General features: G+C 42.9%; 1 protein-coding gene and 1 long non-coding RNA gene across 2 annotated transcripts in view; one reads left to right on the forward strand and one right to left on the reverse strand.

Moving 5' to 3' along the window:
- Positions 1 to 11,040, forward strand: part of LOC148508127 (uncharacterized) — an 84,527-nt gene extending 73,487 nt beyond the window's left edge. The window contains exons 2-3 of the long non-coding RNA XR_015869619.1: positions 9,734 to 9,883; positions 10,500 to 11,040. This is a non-coding gene — a long non-coding RNA (uncharacterized LOC148508127). The remainder of the gene's footprint in view (positions 1 to 9,733; positions 9,884 to 10,499) is intronic.
- Positions 1,250 to 23,157, reverse strand: FAM47E (family with sequence similarity 47 member E). Its single transcript, XM_088445020.1, has 9 exons — positions 23,115 to 23,157; positions 22,221 to 22,272; positions 19,695 to 20,067; positions 17,762 to 17,934; positions 13,505 to 13,667; positions 11,094 to 11,294; positions 10,399 to 10,557; positions 9,460 to 9,537; positions 1,250 to 1,681 (listed from the first exon to the last, which is right to left on the reverse strand). Coding segments are annotated over exons 1-9 (1,344 nt in total). The 5' UTR covers positions 23,116 to 23,157; the 3' UTR covers positions 1,250 to 1,537.
- Positions 23,158 to 24,195: the final 1,038 nt, after the last annotated feature.

The following is a 24,195-nucleotide window of genomic DNA, read 5'->3' on the forward strand; positions in this document are numbered from 1 at the left end:
TATATAACTGTACCTATTGTATATACAGTATATATTCATTAAAGAGACAATTTTTATGTAAGCAAACATATTTACTGAAATAATTGTAAAGAACACAATTACAAAATCACCAGTCAAATGCTTTTGCTTTGATACTTTCTTAATTTATTTTGGCTATAAAGTAGATCTTTGCAGAATCCCTCACTATACCAGGGACAGAGACCTGCACATTCAGCTCTAAACAATAGGCTACAGAGGCATATATATAATGGGTGCAGTGTGTGCGGTGCACACAGGTCCCAGGGTCCAAGAGGGCCCACAACTCACACCCTGCATCCATATATAATTATACTTACCTTTCCGCAGTCTCCAGTGTGCTGCTCTGCAGCGCAGGTGCTAGCGCTGAAGAGCAGCAAAAGTCACAGGGAAAACGGTGGCGGCCATTTTCTTGCTGACTTGCACATGCACAGTAGAGATGTCCTTGGGAAAAAGACACGGGTGCATTTTTTCATCAGAGACCCGTGCATACGCAGTAGATTGTGTAACCAAGCTAGAATCTACTACACTGCTTGAGAGGAGGGGGCCCACACTGTGTCTGCACACGGGCCCTCTCCTCTCTTAAAATGACCCTGATAAGCTATTCTTTACTATTACCACTGAAGGGTACATGACAGCCATCAAATATGTGTATTTTCCATGCAACCATATTTAAATGTTATAGGTAATCAGTATCCCACATTGGAAGTACACTACGTAACCGATACTTGTGGCCACATCATCTAGCCCCCGCCACCTTTTGAGGGCTGTCAAAAAGAGGATCAGTTTCTGTACAGTTTTCATAAAAATTATGAGACATCTCTTCCATGGACTCTTCATAGAGACCTAAGACTAAAGGAAAAGCCAGCAGTCACGCTCTGGGATACTATTACGTGTAAATCATTACAGTGAATGTGAAACCTGAAATAGCTGAAGTGCCTGTTCCACATCTTTGCCAGCATTGACATTTTCAAAAAGCCACTTAGGAGGGAGAATGTCTCTATTTTGCTGGCCTGGCCTGTACTAATTGCTGAATATAAACACACGGGGCATTGCCAGTGATGCCACATCTACTTTGAAAGAGAATAACTGATATGCCATACTTTGCCACTTACACTTTTCAGGCCTTTGGCGCTTAGGCTAATAGTTGTGTGCTGAGCATTTTAATAATGGCGGAGAAGATATACATCTATACATTTACTTTTTTTAAATGTTGCTGCGAAAAGCCAGAGTACACATTTAATTTCATTTTTAATATGCCAGAGGTCTCCAAGTTATTAAAGAAGAATTGATATTACAGTAGATTACATAGTAGAACATTACTACTGCAATTTGTCACACGTTGTATTGCTGCCTTTGTGGTAACTAAATGTTGCTATTCTAAGATATGTACAGTACTTGCACTTTAACCGTTTTAGTCATTTTCCTATGGCTGTATTAAGAAACCGGCCCAATTATACATTAACCTTACAAACGGTTAATATTCAATCCAAAGACAGAGTATGTGACATGGAGAAGTTGATCAGTTTATTATACTATCTTCATGGGTGGAGGCTGAGCCAGACCGGTTCCAAGTGTTTCTCGTAGAAGAAGCCGTTCTAAATCCTGTTGGAATTGTGCTTTCTGAGGGAACAGCATCTTTTTTAGGGAATATTTTGTTGAGAAACTGAAAAAAAAAAAAAGATGTGCAAAAATGCAGTAATCTAGATCAGGTGTACTTGCATCGATTTTGGGTGATTTTGAGCATCAGAGATTTACTAAAGTCAAAATTGAATGTGAAATCGGATATACAACCAAATTCCCCTAAAAAGTGAGTATCGTCTAAGTAGTGGTACTTTAATATAGAACAACATGTAATTTACTAATATTCAAATTGATATCAAATACACAACATCCTCAAAATAATAGACCTGCTTCATGCTGGTGATAGCAGGCTTGTTGTGTGTTATGTGTATGAAAGTGTTAAAATAAAGAAAAAAAAATGACATGGAGTCCCACTTCAAAAGCACAACCAGCAGTGGGCTCCTGAGCCGGTTCTGGTTGTGAAAATATGAGGGAAATAAGACATACAGTAGTTGTCCCCCATATTTTCAACAACCAGCACTTGGCTCTTACTAGCGGAGGTGCAATGACACAGCAGGCGGACACGCTTCACGGGGCCCCCCTGCCTAAGCATTGATCACCCAACACTAGTGACTCCCCCCTAAAGGTAACTGCAGGCCAGGGCTGAAGCCCGGGGCTATCCCCGCACCCCTGCGTGGTGGGTCAGGGGTTGATTGAAAGATAGAATTTAACTAATATTGTCTTTTACATGGGGTCTATAGGTTCCAGCAAGCCTCCCCCGCATGTCGTTACTTGGAGACCCACAAGTATCAGCATGCGGGGCATTAAGGGGTCACTGCTACCTATATTTCTCCTGTAAAGGAAATAATAAAATAAAGACAGTACTCACACACCGTTGAAAGTAAAATGTTATTATTTACACTATACTCACCTTGTCCTCTTGTCCAGTAGAATCCCGCTGTTTGGATAGAAAAAGAAAAAACATACTCACCTACCTAACCAGTGGCGCAGGTCAGTCCTCTTCTCCTGTAGCATCCCAGGCATTAAATATAACAAGCCACATTGTCCCGAGCCATAATATACACATACAGCTCTTCTCCGCAAGTGACAGGACCCAGAAGATTTCCTGCACTTTTAGGGCCATCAGCCAATCAGTGGCGGCTGCTACTATAGTAAGTGGCCACTGATTGGCTGTGAGTGGCCTGGCTGTCAATCAACAGCCAGGCTGCTGATTGGCCTTTCTGTCTGACATCCAAACCGAACTAGAAATCACTTGTCAAATCGAACAACATCGAATTTGATTTTGAAATAGAACTCAAAATCGAAGTTTTGGTAAATATGGGATTTTGACAGTGATATCTAAATTTGATTTGATTTGATTTCAGGTGAGTTAAATCAAACATAAAATCAAATACAAAATTGAACTTTTGTAAATATACCCCATAATCTGAGACCCGGATAAGAAATCAGTATCAAAGTAAAACCTTATATCTGAATAATGTTGATAATATTAAGTCTAAATTTACAAATTCTATCCCCTAGAATATAGAGAGGTCCTTTCACTGAAAAAAATTGTACAAGCTGTTTTCACACCAGTCTGTTTAAAAGACCAAACTATTATTGAACTTCTGATTATTCCATTCTCATTAAAGCTGCTGACGAAGGTGGTATTATTATTATTCAGGATACAGAGGATTACCTAAATGAACCTAAATGTCAGTTAAATAACATTATCTTCTATAGTAAATGTATACATGATCCCACCTTGATATATTAGTGTGTTGAGTGTTTCCCTTATTGAGGGAGTGATATCACTTACCTCTGTTCAGTGGTGCAGAGGTGTCTTCTGGGTCTGGTGGTGTCAGGTGATGCAGAGTTCCAGTGATGATCTTATCCATTTGTACCAGTGGTTAGTACGCTTACCCCTATCCCTAACCCCCCACAACCTAACCTTAACCCCAACAGCCTAACCCTAAAGCCGCATCCTAACCCTAACCCCGCAGCCTAACCCTGAAAAGTTAGGTGCTGTATATTAGCACATATTTCCACCTGAATGCAAGATTAGTAAAATAATTTACTATTTAACCCCGTAAAAATACAACAGATCTGTATTGCAAATGACACTTGCACAGATTGTTCTGAACAACCTGGAGCAAATCTGCAAGGAAGCATGGGCAACATTCACAAGGTGGTTCTACTGGACTGGATTAACAATGGGGCAGGTGGAGCAGCAGCTCCAGGCCCCCAATGAAAGTAGGCCTACAGTACAAGGAGGATCCAATGGAGAGAGGTAAAAAAAAATCCTGTCACCACCAGCGGACATCCGAGGCCTTGCTCACTGAAACCCCTCCTCCCATTACCTCCAGCCCCACCCCTCATCGGCACAGGACAACCAACTTGTCCCTGAGTTACGGGCCGGCATATAGCGAATTCAAAGAACGGTGCAGTGGAAGGCTTCACATGCCCTCCCTGTGCCGCGTAGCGTGCCTCAGCTCCTCTGCATCTGGTGACGTCACATCAATGCCGCAGGGCGAATGGCTCAACATGAGTGCTGCCATTGACACTGTGGCTGACAGAGGAGACACCCTTGGATCCTCATGACTACCAGAGCGCCGTGGCTGTACCTGATGTTTCTAGAGCTGACAGCTCCTGGCAGTGGAGAGAAGACCCGTGTTAATGGACACAGATGAGGAGCAGGGGGGACAGAGTAATGGACACCGATGAGGAGGAGGGGGGACAGAGTAATGATCACAGAGGAAGAGGGGAACAGAGTAATGGACACAGGAGGAGTGGGAACGACAACGGCAGAGTAATGGGTACAGATGAAGAGGAGGGAGGTAGAGAACTCCATAATGGACACAGATGATGATGATGAAAGGACGATGACAGAGTAATGGACACAGAGGAGGAGGGGACGGGGGGGCAGAGTAATGGACACAGAGGGGGTGGGGTGAACAGAGTAATGGACACAGGAGGAGGGGACGACGACAGAGTAATAGACACAGAGGAGGGGGGAAGATCATGGACACAGGTGTAGGGGACGGGTGACAGAGTAATGGACACGGGGGGGCAGGGTGAACAGAGTAATGGACACAGGAAAAGGGGATAACAGAGTAATAGACACAGACGAGGGGGGAAGAGTAATGGACACAGAGAGGATGAGGGAGGAAGAGAACTCAATAATGAACACAGAGCAGCATAACAGACAGATAAGGAGGAGGGAGGATGAGAACTCTATAATGGATACAGATGAGGAGGAGGGGGGAAGAGAACACTAATAAGCACAGATGAGGAGGGGGGAACACAATGTAAACAGAGGAGGAGGAGGGGGAATAATAATGGGCATATAGATGAGAGAGGGAAGAGCCCAGTGCAGGATTTACAGGGGTAGCATAATATGGAACATATACTGTACATGGAATGGGGCAAGCTTGGTGCATACATACAGATATGGGGGCTGAGAACAATACATAACATATAGACAAAGAGGGGCACACATATAGATAAACACATGATAAAGTCAGGACATGATGGCGAGTAAGGTATTTCTTTGTCCATTATGTGGTCAGAACTCTAATGTAAACCCCTGCGCTAATTACACCTTAAAAGAGGACATGGCTGAAAAGAATTAAAAAGTTTTGTAATTCTTTTCAGCCATGTCTTCTTTTAAGGTGTAATTAGCGCAGGGGTTTACATCAGAGTTCTGTGGTTCACCTGTTTTACATGTGCTTTTTTGGTGTGCTGTCACAGGCACATTTTCTCTCCTGCTGCTTAAATATTTATATGTACACTTATTTTAGTGTTTTCAATATATTTAGATTTGTATATTTACTAACGCTTGGGATATTTTTTTTCTTACATTATGTGGTCAGGGCATGATGTGAGTGAGGGGTATTTGTGTGTCTGTTATGTGGTCAGTGCATGATGTGAGTGAGGGGTATTTGTATGGCTGTTATGTGGTCAGTGCAAGATTAGAGTGAGGGGTATTTGTGTGTCTGTTACGTGGTCAGGGCATGATGTGAGTGAGGGGTATTTGTGTGTCTGTTATGTGGTCAGGGCATGATGAGAGTGAGGGGTATTTGTGTGTCTGTTATGTGGTCAGGGCATGATGAGAGTGAGGGGTATTTGTGTGTCTGTTATGTGGTCAGGGCATGATGTGAGTGAGGGGTATTTGTGTGTCTGTTATGTGGTCAGGGCATGATGTGAGTGAGGGTTATTTGTGTGTCTGTTATGTGGTCAGTGCATGATGTGAGTGAGGGGTATTTGTATGGCTGTTATGTGGTCAGTGCAAGATTAGAGTGAGGGGTATTTGTGTGTCTGTTACGTGGTCAGGGCATGATGTGAGTGAGGGGTATTTGTGTGTCTGTTATGTGGTCAGGGCATGATGAGAGTGAGGGGTATTTGTGTGTCTGTTATGTGGTCAGGGCATGATGAGAGTGAGGGGTATTTGTGTGTCTGTTATGTGGTCAGGGCATGATGAGAGTGAGGGGTATTTAGCGTTCCCGCTAGGCTGTTTTAGCGGGGCGCGGCGCCCTGCCCTCCTTCTGGAGGGCAAAAAGCGCCCTGCCCTAACAGCCTGCGGGAGCCGTTCTCACCTGCGGGACGCAGTGTCCCGCGGGTGGACAAACATACGGTGACCCGGTCACCGCCGGAGAATAGACGCCGGGCGCATGCGCCCGGCATCTATTCTCCCTTTCTGCAGCGCTTGGGGGCTGCGCGGCATGTCCGTAAGCGCCGGGCACGCCCCCAAGTATGACGAAAAGGGGACGCGTCTTATAGACATGCCCCCTTTTCATAACCACGCCCCCTTTTCGGAAGCGCGCGCGCCTTCGGCACGCGCACAAGATTGCCCTCTCTAGCTCCGCCGCCCTGCCTGCCGCTGGAGCTAGAGGGAACACTAGGTATTTGTGTGTCTGTTATGTGGTCAGTGCATGATGTGAGTCAGGGGTATTTGTGTGTCTGTTATGTGGTCAGGGCATGATGTGAGTCAGGGGTATTTGTGTGTCTGTTATGTGGTCAGTGCATGATGTGAGTCAGGGGTATTTGTGTGGCTGTTATGTGGTCAGTGCAAGATTAGAGTGAGGGGTATTTGTGTGTCTGTTACGTGGTCAGGGCATGATGTGAGTGAGAGGTATTTGTGTGTCTGTTATGTGGTCAGGGCATGATGAGAGTGAGGGGTATTTGTGTGTCTGTTATGTGGTCAGGGCATGATGTGAGTCAGGGGTATTTGTGTGTCTGTTATGTGGTCAGTGCATGATGCGAGTGAGGGGTATTTGTGTGTCTGTTATGTGGTCAGGGCATGATGCGAGTGAGGGGTATGTGTGTGGATATTATGTGGTCAGGGCATGATGTGAGTGAGGGGTATTTGTGTGTCTGTTATGTGGTCAGGGCATGATGTGAGTGAGGGGTATGTGTGTGGATATTATGTGGTCAGGGCATGATATGTGTGAGGGGTATTTGTGTGTCTGTTATGTGGTCAGGGCATGATGCGAGTGAGGGGTATGTGTGTGGATATTATGTGGTCAGGGCATGATGTGAGTGAGGGGTATTTGTGTGTCTGTTATGCGGTCAGGGCATGATGTGAGTGAGGGGTATTAGTGTGTCTGTTATGTGGTCAGGGCATGATGAGAGTGAGGGGTATTTGTGTGTCTGTTATGTGGTCAGGGCATGATGAGAGTGAGGGGTATTTGTGTGTCTGTTATGTGGTCAGGGCATGATGTAAGTGAGGGGTATTTGTGTGTCTGTTATGTGGTCAGGGCATGATGTGAGTGAGGGGTATTTTTTTGTGTCAGTTATTGGATCAGAGTGTGTCGGTGAGAAGAAATATAGAGGGTGCAATATGGGGTCAGCGAGTGATGGTGAGAGTCAGTGGATCAGGGAGTGGTAGTGGCTGTTGTATGGGGTTGACAAGTGAGGGGTATTTCAATGTTTGAGATATGGTATCTGTGAGTACTAGTTGGGTAAGAGGTTTTGTATACAGCACAGTTCGATGGGCAAGAGGTATTTTGGTGGATTGTCTGTGAGGTAGTGACTTACAGGCAGCAATACTTACAGATGTGCCTGCAAGAGGCGGTGCAATATGTGCCCCACATCCATACAGTAGGTAACTATCGGCCTACCAAAATGTGTGTGGGGTCAGGGACAAATACAATATAAGAAGAGGTGAGCTAGATTAGGGTGGTTGATGGTAGGTACTAACTGTGCCTTCTATGGTACTAGCCCTGTACAAACAACACCCCCACACAGCACTGGTCACGCCTCCCACATTACCGGCCACACCCCTGCGGCACACAATAGGCCCTTCATATATTTCAGCTCCAGGCCCATGCAGACCTTAATCTAGCACTGAGGGCCTGATTCCGCAAGGAACGCAATTCTGTGTATACGCACACACCGCAGTTGCTAATATCAGCGGTGCTATTTAAATGTATGCATTCACATTGCGGACGCAGCCTGACATAAGGAAGCCCACTTCCCCTTACTCACATCCGTGTACTAGGACAAAATAGCGAAACAATCCGTAACATCGAGTAACATCGGACCCATGCGCACAGTTAAGGAAGCCATGACCTCACTCAGAAATTGCTTACTTCTGTGCACGCTATGGGTCCTCAGGCTGCATCTGGTAGCACAGTGGCTGATTTATGCACGCCTCTGTAAGGGTGTTGAGACGCACTGGCACGCCTGCATTCGCCCGACCACACCCCATTACACCCACAAACGGCACTTCCTGTCAATCACTTTCTAAGGTGTCTGCATAGCCTCTCCATACGCAGACCTGACCGGAGCGTCTGGCTCGTGCACTGCTATGCATACGCATGCGCAGTGCAAATTAATCGACCGATTACGAGCGTATACACAACATACATGCTTACCCTCCCAGTTTTCGCGTGAGGCTCCGATTTTTCGGGTAACCCCCCGCACCCCCGGAAGGGTAGGCACTCCTCCTGCATTCTGCCCACTTCCAAGTGAAGTGGGCAGAATGGGGAGAACTTCTGCGGCAATCGCGGGTCCCCGTGTAGGGGACTGGGCTTAATGACACGATTCTACATGAATCGTGTCATTTAGCCCCGCCCCTTATTTAAATGTGCGCCAATTTGCCACGGAGGGGCGGGGCTTAATGGCGCAAATCGTTAGGCCCCACCACCGTCGCGACCCAGCTGATTGAACAGGTAGTCAAGTATGATACACAATTGTGTTCCTTGCTGAATCAGGCCCTGAGTCTGCAGGGCTTGAATACTTATGCAAGTTATCATTTTATTTTTTTAAATCTGCAGAGAACTAATCAATTATGAGTGTGAAAATTTACTTTAAGAGCCTACAGGTCCGCAATAAATAATACTGTCTGGAAAAATCTGTTTAACTGTCATTTGTAATACAGACAAATCTGTTGACTTTAGAGGGGGTTTTCAAGCCACAATATATACCTCCTAAAGTCTGTGGGGGTAATGTACTAAGGTCTGGAAAGTGATAAATTGGAGAGCGATAAACTACCAACCAATCAGCTCCAATGTTACATGCTGTGTTTAAAAATTGACAGGAGCTAATTGGTTGGTAGTTTATCACTCTGCAATTTATCACTTTCCAGAGCTTAGTACATCTGCTCCAAAGTATGTTAAACATACACATTAGTTTCTCATTAGTTTTTGAGTTTTTCTGCCATTTCCTTTACTTAATACAGCAGCGCATTCAGTAGACAAGTGCACTGTAAGGACCTCAGTAAATATAATCACCTGTTAAAATAGAATGTATGGGTATATTGATTTTGAAGGGGGTGGAGCCAACACATCCACCAACCATGATGACTCCCTTTTACAGTTTACTATGTAGATTTCAGAAAATCAAATCACAAATGAAGTAAACAGCAATCATGAAGCTTACATGTGGTTTTCTGTAGCCTTTTGTTTCAATAAAATCCTTAAAGGCAATCGTTCCATGCAGCTGCATTAGGTCTTCATCCTGAAAATTTAAATATTTCAGGTTAGTACTGTATAGCTGATCCTTGTAAACTAATGATATAGTTGAAATTAAATTATGCTTAAAAGCTGATATCACCAATGCACAGCAGCTGAAAATAAACTAAATTCTAAGACTTACAGATTTTGCACAGCTGTAAATTGTCACTACAGGTATTGTGTGTTTTCTATGTTTATAGCATGAATGCTTACTTTAAAGACCCAAGGTGAGGTCCAAGAGGCAAGCTTCAGGGATGTGGAGATATGATTTGCGTCATCATAGCAGCAGGAGGTGGGATCTGGGAGGGCTCGCTGTGCTCGTGAGTTCCCTGGATATGCTGGGAGAGCAGGCAAGTATGGCTTAACGCATGGATGCCCAGACTTTGGGACCTACTTTTTATTATACATGCTGTGCATGTTGATGTATCAACTAATTTATTGAGTTAAATGCCCTAAATCAGGAAAGTCCTAGTGCAAACCTAGCTCAAAGCTGAGTTACAACTGAGGTGTGTGCGTGGGGACCAAAGGCAAGCTGCAATTCATACGTGGTTGGAAGACGTTGTATTTGATAATAGCTCTTTGGCAACCATTTATAATATATTAAATTGGCCATATAAAACAATTCTCACATCAGACAAACTACGCTCATACTTTTCCATCATGCCCACATCTCAGTGCACTAGTAGATGAGCCTGGGCCACTTGCTTGTGTCTGCCCATCAAGCCAAAATATGTTGAATATGTTGAAACTCCCTTCTATGTCATTGGTGAACTATGTGGTTAGATTTGCTTCATGATTTAGTGACAATCATTCACTTTTCATTCACTTACACAAATATTGTATATTTTCAGCCTGTATAAGTTACCTTTTGGCTGAGCCTTAGTGGTGAATGTAGGCCCCTGACTTTCTTTTCTACAGCTGGATCTGTTAATGGCTCATTGATTTTCTGATTCTTCCATGTTTTAGGATCAAGGTACCAAGCTCCATATCTAGTTTTCACCCAACTTGGGTAGTATGCGGACTCCTTCAAAAGGAAACAGAGATGTTAGACGCAATTTTATCTTGTCCAATAAGATTCGATGAAACAAAACAAGAATCCAAAGTGAACAACCAAAATGGGATCCATAAAATATACTTTTTACAGTCCTATGAAACACAGTTATAATGATTAACTGTCATTATACACTACATTGTGGGGAAACATTACATTACTTAAACTCTCCAATCCTTCTGCAATCTTGTTAGCAATGTATGGACTTGGAATATATATACATTTTTTAAAGGCAAAATCCTGTGTTTTATCTTATTGTATGTTCCCAATTACTTGTATATGATGGAAACAAACATGATTATGATAATCCAGGACTACTACTGAGTAGTACAGCCTAGCCCAGCCCGGGGTCACATGACAAGTCCCCCATACTGTTGCTATGAACCAATATAAAGGAGACATCGTGCTCTAGTTTTCAGCTGCTAAAGTTTTCACAATTTGCTTAGTTATAAAGCACCAGACACAAAATATATGTAAATTGTATATAAATAAACAAGTTTGTGCCTTACCTGTGACTGCTCTATGTTCCTTGAGGGTAACGTCTTTGCACTGGACTCTTGAGGAGAATCTCCCACATACATTTTCAGCTCTGCCGGCACATTGTTAAGCTCGACCACATGAATTGGGACACTAAGGGGCGGCTTAGTGTCAAAGCCGCTGGCAAATAGACTGGATATGGTGGATTCATTAATATTACATGGCTCCCCACCCTGTAAGACAAAGCATGCTGTTTTCTAATAACAGATATAGTCATGTACATCATTTTGCTTTGTGCTTTGAAACACTGCATTAAATAAATATATTAAAGGACCAGAACAAAATGTCATTAAATGTACCCAATATAACTGTAACAACCCCCAACAGCGCCCACCTTCGCGGTGCGACATGTGACACGTGAGTATGTGTGATGCCTTGAAGAGGTATTCACAAGAAATAAGTGTTTAAAAACGTCATTCAGGTGTCCGGGGAAAACATCCACAACCTGAGCCAAGCTGTACCTGGCACGGAGATAAACACATACCTGGTGACAGTGAGCTGACTTTGGACTGTTGTACTCCTTTTACCACAACCAGTCATGTAGTGCCCAAGGGTCCGAACTGTTGTGTGACTCACTTCTGGGCTATAAAGATGCTGTTGAACGTGTCTGATAGGGCAAGTGAAACAGTGATGATGCCGAGAGTCGAGAGCAATGTTAGGCTAGGGTATAACTAACCTGCTCTGTCTGTAAGTCAAATAGTAGGAGCATGGGTGTTTGCTCTGAGGCTGCACTTGCCAGTCTCCCTAGTATAGCAGACGATGGAGCGATGTGACTGGTACACCAGTATGGCAGAGCTGTGCAGGGACAGACCCACTATTAGGTTGATACAGAGTTACATGTAAGTCCATTTTGCGGGCTATGCCAAGTTGTACATACACAGAGAGCGATCTGATTTCAGGCTCATCTCTTGCACGAGGATAGGGCTGGCACAAGTGTGTGTTGATAATGATGATGGCATGCAGGCAGCAATGAGAGTGTTATTGTGGACAACTTGTGTGTAACGCTGTATGGACCCCTATGTGAGAATGTCAGCTCTTGTGCCAAGTAACCCTGCTGCCTAAAGTAACAAAGTGAACTGAGGTTCAGTATGAAATTTTAAGATGTTAAGAAAATCCAAAATGATTTATTTTCAACAAGAAAAATACACTATACCCGCTGTCTCTACGCTAGAAGTGCTTTGCTGTTATTAAAGCTGCACTTGCAGGGATACTTGCATCCTGTTTCACATACTGAAGCCTGAGGTGAAACCAAATGAGCTAGAGCCAGGTACCTGGCCAAAGTGTTCCAGCAGCAGGTGTCACAGAGAGAATGCCACTACACCACTCACCGGTCAAACATGGGGTAGTATAACATACATTCTGTTCCTGATGGCTTTCTCCCCATATCTGCTGGAGCCACATTTGGTTCTCCTAAATCTGATGCTCACTTACCACTTAAGGTTTTTACCCACTGGTGTTAGGAAAATGCCAGTGACAGCACATGTCAAACACAACCACATTTGACATGCATTGCTAACCAGTGCTTGCTTGGGGGTGGTCAATGTAGGACACTCCACTAACCCCAATGTGATCACTTGGAGTTACTTATAGCAGGCAGTGTCCAAATAAATAGATTTTGTGATCACTAGAATAAATTAAGTCCAGTTCCATACTGTACCTGTTTACTTCAATTTACTAGGATTAACAATAGTCCCTAGGTAAGCAACAGAGACACAGGTAGCATGTCATTATTACGCTGCTTGTAAAACATGATAGTGTGGACAAACCCTTATCCTGAAGGCCATAGATAAGGCAGATAGTTTACTTGCCACTGCTCATTATTGGAAGTTTTTAAAGACACCAGTGTGATTTTATATGAGGAAGAAATCATCAAACAATGGCCATGATTCCTACTTATTACCACTCTCTATAATTTATAGTATCATCTCCTGGTTAGGTTATTTTATGAAAGGCAGGATAACAAGAAGGAAGACTAATAAATTGAGATGTAGGAGTACAGAGGTCACTCATGCAAGAATATCCTCATTCTATCTGATTGCTGAGTTGTGCCACATGTAACTGGCTACATAGTGCATACCTGGTGGCTAATTCATTAACTAAGTAATTGAGCCAAACAAATGGACGGTCAGAGGTCTATATATTCTGCTCAGACATGACCATGTATATTAATTAAATCACTGGATGATCAAGTTTTCTAACCAACACAATCAAAATGACATCAAATGCGATTGTGATTTGAACCAGCAACACAATTGTAACTGGCGTATGCTGCAACATAATAGAAAATATGTGGCTATGGCTTTATTGGTTATGTAATAAAGATTAGAAAATATGCTTAGCGCTAAATTCTGACTTTAGGTATTTATTGATTGATGCCACTTACCAATGAAGTCACCCAATCACAGAACTCCTTAGTCACAAGCCTGAGACGGTCATTTGGTGCAGGAGTGAAAGGTTGTGTTATCTTGGACTTTTTCTCCTCCTGTACAGGCTCTTCTTGCTTAGAAAGCCATGTGTATGGATTTTTAAGCCTAGACTGCTCACTCCTTTAATAACAATATTAAATTGAAGATAATTTGATTAATATTAAACAATGCATCTCTATAAGTTAAAGCAAGAAAAACAATTGTATAAACTTAAATCATTCTGTATGAAAATTCCTGTGGAATGGTGCAAGTTATTGTTTAAACTGCTTCTGCACTTCAATAAATATCACAAACATGTTACAGGTGAAATCAGCCTAAAGGTAGTGAGCCTAGTACAGTACATAAATACAGTTATATAAAGCTTTACATTAAGAGCAGGGGCAGACTGGGCCACTGGGAGCAGAGGACAGTTCTCTCTGGGCCAGCTCAGCCCCCCCCCCCCCTACAGGCAGGGCTGTAGCGAGGGTGAGACCTCAGCCTTTAACGCCACTGCCCACCAGGGTGATGTGCGCAGCACACCCAACTGTCCCCTGCTCCCCTCCTTTTGCTCCGAATCAGGATGTGGGCAGATAATGAGACGTTATTACAGCTCATCCCCCAAGTGAGTGAAGAAGAGGAGCAGACCAAGCCTGAAGCTGCTGAGCGCCTGCCACCCGGGCATCCTGAGTGAGTTTCCTTCTAAGTGGGTGAGACTATGTCAGCATGTACCCAATCACAGCATATGGACCTCATTGCTATTAAAGAGCAGCAAATAAAAGTGTGGACAGACACTACATAATAAATGTAATCCTGAGCAGCCATTAAGCACAGCTTTATCAGATTTTGGCCACCCATATAATAATTTTATGTGGCCATTTGAGACTACAAACACCTGGAAATAACTAAATCTTCCCTGATGAAATACAAAAATGTGACTGTCAGTGTTCAATTGGTATATGTATGAGGTTATCCTCAAATAAGACTATACAGCGTACTATATCAATCCAGTTGTTCAGCTGACTGATAATTGGTCATACACCAAGTAAAGAAAGCTATACTTATTAGTGATCTGTTAGACTGCTAAAGCCTTTGGCTGCTAAAGTTAGTGTTCGTTTCAAAGTGTTCGATTATAAGTGTACTTACAATTTAATAACTATGACGGAGTTATGCTGGAGTTACACTGGAGGAAAACTGAAAGAGAACATCCTGAATGCCTGAACACTTTCTGAAGGACATCAAACATACTTGTGGGAATAAACCAATTCACCATCACTAACAGCTGCTGTATGTATATCCAGGAAACTCCTTACTGCACTCCCTGCTTAAACATTGCAAGTGCTGCCCTTACTGATTGCTCTTGTTGTTCAAAACACCTTTGACTAGATTGGCTCTGTACATTGTAATTTTTGCCTTCATGCTACTGAAAATCCTGTTTCTACTGTATTGCCTCTTTCCACTGCTTCCCTACTATCTACTTTAACATTCTTTATTTTAGTAACTAATTCCTACACCCATTACTCACCTACTTCTCTTTATATTTCACTTTTGGAGCTGCGCTCATACATTAGAACTGTTCTTTTACCTGTATTTTGAACATCTAACCACATTTATCCACACTGTCCCTACATCACACAACCTCCACTCCAGTTTTCACCTCACTTATTACCACAGCATGAACACCTTTACTTCAATCGCCCCCTCTTATTCAGTGTCTACATAATCCTCTGCTTTACCTACTTCGTCCACCCCCTATCCTCCCCCTCTAGTCTCCTCCACTTGCTGTTCCATCTTTTTTCTCTCACCAGTCTCCCTTCCAACCCTTTACTTCTCTCAACCACCCTTCTTGTTCCTCCACGCTTAACCACCTTCCTCCCTCCATGCACTTGCTACCCCACCACTAAGCCCTATTCCCTACTCTCTCTGCCGGGCCCCTCTAGGGCTGCCATGAGAAATCCTGGACCAGAGTATAGCAACATCCCGGGGGTTCCCCCTGAAGGGGGCATGGCCACTGCATGTTGGGGATGGCTGCATCGCTCTGTGGGTGGGCCTAGCATGTAAGAAGCACCCACTCACAGGAGCATGGCATAGCAACCAGCAGCCGGGACTATAGTACTCACTATTAGGATGGTGGGGCAGTCCCATAATTTTAGCTGGATGTATTTAGATGCTAAAATGTAACACACAATAATTAAAGGGCAACTACTTTATTTTGTACATTTCTCATGCAAATAACACATAAATAAAAATCTGTTTTTGTCATAGAGATACTTAATTTTGACATAACACAAGGTCATCTTATAACATACACATTCCGCGGCATATATCCTAACCCACTGCTCCATGCTCCTTCCTCACTATCTACCCCATCTGTGTTGCCCCTGTCTGTCTGCCCCTTCCCTTTAGAATGTAAGCTCTCACGAGCAGGGCCCTCATCCCTCATGTGCTTTTCTTCCCCTACTTATACTATCATGTACTCCTAACTCCCCAATTGGCACCTAACACTTGGTTGCTAATGCCCTGCTGCTTGTGCTATGCAGCAATGTTTATAAACCATGTCCTTGTCCTGCATTGTTTTGTATTACTATTACTGTTTTTTCTTGTTTGCTCATTTATGTACTGTGTAAGGCGCTGCGGAACCTTTGTGGCGCCATATAAATAAAGGATAATAATAATAATAATAATAATAATAAAGAAAATGAAAAGTGGGACTATAAATTGTGCTCACTATTGAAAAACAAACACATTTTGTATTGTATAGTATAGAGCCAGAGCTTAGCTTGAGGAATAGTATACAGGACTACCCATGCTCTAAGCTGGCACTATGCTATGCATGTTACAAACAATTTATTGGCCTTGCCTTCAGCCCCTTCCCCACTAACTTGCTCCTCCACTGACTTCTATCTGTCTGTCACTCTTCTAACATCAATCACTGGATCTTTCTATTGTCACTGTAAAGGGCAACCAAAAGAGAACAGCCAGTATTCACAGAAAAACTCACTCCTTTGGGTGTCAGGAAGTCGTGTGGAGTAACGGGTATTTCTATGGGTGAGGTATGGTGTCTGGAAGTAATGAGTAGTAACGGGTATTTCTGTGGGGAGGTAGAGTGTCAGGAAGTGGTGGGGAGTAATGGGTATTTCTGTGGGTGAGGTAGAGTGTCAGGAAGTGGTGTGGAGTAATGGGTATTTCTGTGGATGAGGAAGAGTGTCAGGAAGTGGTGGGGAATAAGTGGTAGTTATGTGAATGAGGTATGATGTCAGGAAGTGGTGGGGAGTAACGGGTATTTCTGTGGATGAGATAGGGTGTCAGGAAGTGGTGGGGAGTAACGGGTATTTCTGTGGATGAGATAGGGTGTCAGGAAGTGGTGGGGAGTAACGGGTATTTCTGTGGATGAGATAGGGTGTCAGGAAGTGGTGGGCGTAACCGGTAGTTCTGTGGATGAGGTATGGTGTCAAGAAATGGTGGGGAGTAATCAGAATTTCTGTGGGTGAGGTAGGGTGTCAGAAAGTGGTGGGGAGTAACAGGTATTTCTGTTGGTGAGGTATTGTGTCAGGAAGTGGTGGGGAGTAACGGGTATTTCTGTAGGTGAGGTATTGTGTCAGGAAGTGGTGGGGAGTAACAGGTATTTCTGTAGGTGAGGTGTGTCAGGAAGTGGTGTTGAGTGAAGGGTATTTCAGTGGATAAGTGATAGTGTCTGGGAGTAGAAGTGGGCAAGAGGTACTGCACATAGGGGTAAATGTAGTGGATGATGCTGCTTATGTAGATCAGTATAACTACAGGTAGAGTTTAGTGTGTACAGTTGCTCCTCTGCTGCACCCTACATGAAGGGAACTCCTATGTATACCATCAGGTTCCAGGAAAGCAAAAATGTGCAGTTTCAATGTTGAAAAGGACCTTGCTTCTGAGGAAGGGGTCCCCCTCCACAGACGCTGCCCGCTATACAGTCCCACCTCCCCATTTAGGACTGCTTCCATATATTTCCCAGACTGGTTTTAGATCCCAAACTGCCCCTGTTAAGGGCCACAGAAATATGTCAAAGTGATAAATAGGCCTTTGTTACTGATTTAAATACATTTAACATCTGTTTGCTTTTCCACTAATGACTTAAAAAAAAACTATCCAATTACAAGACTGCAAAAATATACCACTTCCACAATGATTACAGATGCTATTTCTAGATTGTATACAAAATATACAGGGCTGTGATATGAGGCAAAACACAACTAGATAATCCTTACATTGCTGACTGCCTGGTACTGGTGTGACGTGATTTCTCACTCTGCATCTCCTGTTGGTCAGTAGGTGGAATGTTAGTCTCTTCCTCCTGCTCCTCAGGAATAACTTCATAGCATCCTGATGCACTTTTTAATCTCATCTCAGGGTCAAGAAGGTCCACAATTTGTTCAAACAGCTAAATAAAAGAAGTAAATACATTGTACTTTAAAAAGTCACAAAGGTGCGTTTGGAAATTGGTGGAATGGAAAGTCATAAGACGTCATTATAGCAAGAAGGAGAAAAATCTGACAACAGCTTCACATTATATATAAGTGTCTTTTCACAAGAAACCAGTCTAAGAACTCAATAGTTAAAAAAGCAAATAATTGCTATTACTTTTTAGTCATGTAATACACAATGATGTAATTACCAAGCACCTTCCTCTACTGTGAGGAGCGCTGTTACAGGATGTAATGAGGAGGGTGATGCTGGCAGTATCTGCATACCTTCCAATGCCCCAAATTCCATGAGACCGTCCTGATTGAGTGACTGTCTTGTGATCAGCACATTGGTCCCAATATGCGGAGGTTGGGAGGTACTAAGCCTGCCGCATGTAGGGGAAGAAGTGCCTCCATTATATGCTGCATAAAAAAATGTTGTTTTAATGCCAAGAACACCCACATTGGGAATGGCTTCAACCATTATGACATGGTGACATTCTTATGGCGCCAAAGCCACACCGCATCCCAATTCAGAACCTCCCAATGCTTAGAGGCACGTGTATGAGAAGAATAGAAGCTCATAGTATTGAGTTTAGCAGATTGTAGGAAAGGTTGCTCTAAACGACAGAACATACCTTTATCCATAGAACCCATGCCAAATTGCACATATCTGCAGGTTTATGGATAAAAATTGCTATTGTTAAATAAACCATATTGTTGTGAAACTTGCAAGTGATTCAGTCTAAAATGAAATGTTTTCCACCTTCAGATAACTGTATTGGTTGTACAGATCTACCTGCATTGTTCACTAAATAAAATGCCTTTTCTTTTAGATTCCTTTTGTATTTGTTATCCCAGGATACAGAATAAAGCTGCGCTATGTAGCCAAGGCAGAGAGCACAGCAGAGCTGTAACCGAGCTCAGGACAAAGGAAATAAATAATTCTACCTGTATGTTTTACTACATGGGTAAAAAGTGGAAGAGGAAGTCAGCAAGATAATGCAATGTATTTAGTAATAAGGTGAATGAAGCCATGTAGTAGCCAATAAACCAGTCATCTAAAGCTAAGAAATTACTATAAAGGAAATGCATGAACAAATAATGCTGTGAGTGAAGTAATATTATGTGTAGCAATCTATAACGCAACTATTTTTCATACAACAAAATAAAAAACAGCAAAAACAAATACTGAATGATACAGCAATTTTACGCCAGATTTCCCACAACAATAAATCATTATTAGTGATAAGCATGAGACAAAACAGCAAATCAGTAACAACTAGCTCCTACACAAAAAATAAACGATATAACAGTTTGTATTTAAAAGTTACTTAAACTCATAAAATGTAAATGTTACAAAAAAGTTGTAGTTTTAATTCCTTGTGTTACCCCCCTGTAATCATTGCTTAACCCTGCCTTCCCTTTTTATTTCTCTTATCTAGGAAATTCAAAATAAAGTTTCATAAAAAAATATTACATAGAAAAACACGTGAGCATCTTGTATAGTTTGATCCTGAACTGTAAGTGAAAGACGGGTTAATATATATCTATACTGTACTGCTGTCATACAGGCCTTTGAGAATTTCTAATAAGAATCAGATGTTCAGACTCAGTATGTTGTAACTTTAGATATAATACATGTAAGAGCATCTAGCCTGACAATAGTGATTTTTTGTCATTCTGTTTTCTGACTGCCAATATTTGACTGTATAGGATAGTATGACTTGTTCCTTACATCAGATGGCAGGCCTTCTTCCAGGTGAGGGTATAGGACCAATGGGTGTTGTGTAAGGCCATACTCTATCTCTGCAATATATTCTTGGCGTGCCTGCTGCAGTGGGAGGAGCTTTGAGAAACAGGATTGCTCTTTGGTAAACTTCTTCCTTGGCTTCTGAGCAGGTTCTGGGTCACGCGGTATATTCTGCAGGACTGGAACGTGTCCTTTAGTGGATGGGATGTAGGAAGTGTCAGAAGAAGAGGGATAGCCATCTCGGAAATCATCACCTCCTCTTGGTAGGAATTTCCAGTGGCAGCTGTTGAGAGCTCCTGATAGATTCAGTTTCTGGTTGGATTCTTTGAGAAATTTTTTATGCAGCCTCTCTTTATACCTGCAACAAAAAATGGAGTTCACATAGATACCACACTCATAACAGACCGGCCATGTGCTATAAAGAAATAATAAATTAGATTATTCTAAGATCATTTGAGGCCATTTTTTTACACCCAAAAATGACATGTAATTACTGGACTAATTAAGCTAATTTGAAACTTCCAATTGTCTAATTATTCATTAGGGGTGTTTGTAAGGGGTTCTGCATGGGGTCCTGACATTTTAACCTTAAAATAAAGATTTTCCCTACCATCTCTTGGAAAAATACGAGTTTACTGGTTCAATACGAGTTGCTAATTGGGTTGCAAAATTAATTTGCAATGCAAAGTTGCTGAGAAAACAACAACTTGCAATTAGCATCTCGCACCTAATTGGATTGGCCCCTTTCTTTGGGAAAACGTTAGTTCACAATATGCAACGTACTTGCCTACCCTCCCGATTCAGATGGGAGCCTCCCAAATATCGTGTGCCGCACCCAGCCCCCCAAAAAGGCAGGCAAGCCTCCCGGCCCCTGGCGACCCCCTTCCCCCCCGCGATTACAATATAAACCCCGGCAGCGAGGGGGCAGGTGACGCGACATTCATGCTGAATTGCGTCATCGTGACCCCGCCCCCTGCTTCACAATGCCGCTATCGGCATTGTGAAGAGGGGGCAGGACCACGATGACGCAACAGCGCTGTCACGCCCCATGCTCCACCCCCTTTTGCTGCGACATGCCCCCCCCTTCGTGGAAGACCGACAGCTCCCTCACGGAAGCAAATCTATGGCCCTGAAAGTGGGTATGGGTGCAACTGTCACTGACTCCGCATGCACAATCAGCAGGTGGGGACAATCTTCAAAATTGGTCCATTTGACATGGAATGACCCTCTCTGCAGGTTGTATATATAGGGACTCATATAGAGTTGGACAGAAACTTTTGCTGTTTTATTCCCTGCAACTTGCACATTTTACTACTGCATATACGTGTAAGAAATCTTACACATCCCTAATTCTGGGTACACACTTGTCGATATATTGATTATTCGACGAACGATATATGGTGAGTGCATTGGCGGGTGTGTACACATGGTATGTCTGTGAATGACATTATTCACAAACATATCGGGTCAGCCTGCAGTTAATGCCTCCTGTTCTCGGCACACAGTGGGCTTCCCCAGCGCTCCTACAGCTGCTGGGGCAGCTCACAATCTCTCCCCTTCCTCTCTCCATGTCACGGTGACACAATCCGACGGGGTGACACCAAAATAGCAGAGTGACCCCAGTGGGTGAAACAACTGTCTCATCTAGTTCAACACAGGTGGCAGCAATCATAAATTAGATGGGAAGTCCAGGAGCAGAGCATTTTGTACCTAATGGAATGGGTCATGGTGAAGGGTAGGATTACCTACCCTCCAACATGACCCGTTCCACCAGGTACAAATTGCTCTGTTCCTGGACTTCCCACCTAATTTATGATTGCTGTCACCTGTGTTGAGATGAGACAGGTGTTTCAACAGGTGGCTGCAATCATAAATTAGGTGGGAAGTCCAGGAGCAGACTAAATTTATACCGGGTGGAACGGGTCATATTGGAGGGGCTGTTGTTATGTTAGTGAGCACAAGGCTACATTTTGGAGGGAGCAACAGAACGGCATACCTCCCAACTTGACCCTCTCCAGGAGGGATACAATGCTCTGTTCCTGGACTTCCCTGGTAATGTATGATTGCCATCACCTGTGGTGAAACAGCTTTCTTATCAATTTCTTATAAATGAACTAGTTCAACACAGGTGATGGCAATCATACATTACCAGGGAAGTCCAGGAACAGAGCATTGTGTCCCTCCTGGAGAGGGTCATGTTGGGAGGTATGTAACGGTATGATGAAGGTTAATATGAAGAGCAGCATTGCACAGAGAAGTGACATGAGGCTCCTGTAAAGCCAGTGCAGGGAAATTGTGGTGTCAGTGACACTTCTGTATTAACTTAGTAAAGTTCATACATCCAACTTGTTTACATGTTAATATGCCTCTCATATTAATTGGAATTACTTCTTCTGGATCACATAGTAGAACCCAGGGCCAGGTGTATTTTTGTTTTGTTATATTATTCCATGTTATCATGTTACAGGACATCAAACTATCAGCTACATATAATTGTATATAAGTACTTACCATGGATGGCGAGGCTGTGAATCAGTTCTCCACCCATCCAGCACGGACATCACTGATGGCACACAATGGAATATAGAATGTATTTCTTACTTGAATGCAAAAAGGATCATAAATACACTTGTACAAATACATATGTATACTGGCTACAGGAGACAAAACACAAGCGTTGTATTACAGCTTTCCGATCAAAACTAAATGGTGTATTATGTACAAGGGTATTATTTCTCAGCAGTATCTATATGTGTCTCCTGTATTGGTTTCTCGTTTGTTTCCATGACGATAATTAGCTTCCTTAGCAACCGCTGGCGCTTCCTAATGACGTAATTGAGTCGACTATCAGATGATGTTTCCATTCTAGAGAGAGATCCGGATATGTTGTATAACAACTGATGCGATGTCATCCACAAAGGGCTCCATCTAGTGGCCACATAAAGAAAAGGGAGCCATATAAAATCATTGAACACTCCTGTAGTGATATTGCTCTATATACCATCGAGCGCAGGTCAATAGTGTGGCAACTGACCAAAATAGTTGGATTTAGAAATACTTGTAATTAATGTGATACAACTAATAATAACTAAAATTAATTTTATTATTTCATCTCCCCTTGACTAAAATGATGCCTTTCTTCATGGTTGCAAATAGATCCCCTTCAGTAGATGTACACTGTTGTCATCAGTTACTATCCACGTGAACATAGAGAGGGAATAACCCTTTCTTCATATGTGTAATGGTTAGATCTGCCTATAAAATCAAATATACTATTCAAGTGCAAAGGAAGCTATTCCACATTAGATAAAGTAAAACACTTCAGGGAAATCCCTTTCACCAACCATAAGCAAAAAAATTGTATGTCGAGATCCTGGTGTCGACATGTTAACATACTATACTTACTAACTTTGCAGGTTACTTCACGAATTGCATCATCGCCCCTTCCTGGACGCTGTCCTGTGCTTTGTAAGTGGGTAGCGCGGGGAGGGAGGGATGGGAGGGGCTGTGGGGCTTACTTGCCAACTCTCCCTGATGTCAGGGAGACTCCCTGAAATAGTAGCAATCTCCCTGTGTCCCTGAAGAGTCTAGTAATCTCCCTGATTGCACCTTACCCCCCAAAATGTAGCTGTTATATAACCCCCCCCCCCCCCCCAGAGATTTATGCATTCAAATGGGATCATTAGTATCATTTCATGCATTGGTTATAGGGCACGATGATTCCTATGGCTACATGCATTTTCTGAAAAGTATCAGGGTTTTTTCCATCAACAAATAGATCTTACTAACTGCTTTGGGGCTCATTTACATATGGATGTAAATCAATTTTATGATACGCCTCTCAGATGTAGCAGTACACGCCCACTTTACCACCGGGCTCATAGGTGTTGCTTTCACAATCTTCCTGAAATGCTTTTTCAAAAGTAGGCAAGTATGGTGTGGGGGGTGTGGGAGACTTGGAGCCTCCCGGTCATTCCGGGAAAGTTGGCAGGTATGACATGAACATATCGACATTTTAACTATGTTAACTACATTTTGGTTGTCGACATAAAGTACATGTCAACATTCTGACTGTGAACATTCTGGTGTTGGCATTTAGAATGCCGACTTTTTATAGCACCCCCCCTTATTTCAAAGACAAGATATTTTGTGTATGTTTTTTTGGATGGTACTTCTATAGGTCACACAGCCATTGTGTGGGACATTGCGTTAATAATTGTATTGTGGGGGTGTGGTGTTCCTCTCTATTAGAGAAGGCTACAGTCACTTTGGAGCGTAGATTATAGATCACTTTGTTTACTATGGCCTCATAGCCTGGTCTACCACTTCCATGCAGATGATACTCAACTGTACCTATCCTTTGTTCTGGATACTGGGAATCTCATACCAATCTTACATGACTGTTTAGCTGATCTGCAGGAGTGGATGAGTGCCAGTTGACTGACTGAATAACAGAGGTCTATATGATAGGAGGACCATATCAAAG

The sequence above is a fragment of the Taudactylus pleione genome, unplaced genomic scaffold, assembly GCF_031769625.1.
Source record: "Taudactylus pleione unplaced genomic scaffold, aTauple2 ptg000376l, whole genome shotgun sequence".
Lineage (NCBI taxonomy): Eukaryota > Metazoa > Chordata > Amphibia > Anura > Myobatrachidae > Taudactylus > Taudactylus pleione.

Coding starts and splice junctions, on each gene's coding strand:
- FAM47E (XM_088445020.1), bottom strand. Junction 10,558..11,093: donor GGAACATAGAGCAGTCACAG/GTAAGGCACAAA, acceptor TTCCTTTTGAAG/GAGTCCGCATACTACCCAAG. Junction 1,682..9,459: donor AAGGCTACAGAAAACCACAT/GTAAGCTTCATG, acceptor TTTTTTTTTCAG/TTTCTCAACAAAATATTCCC.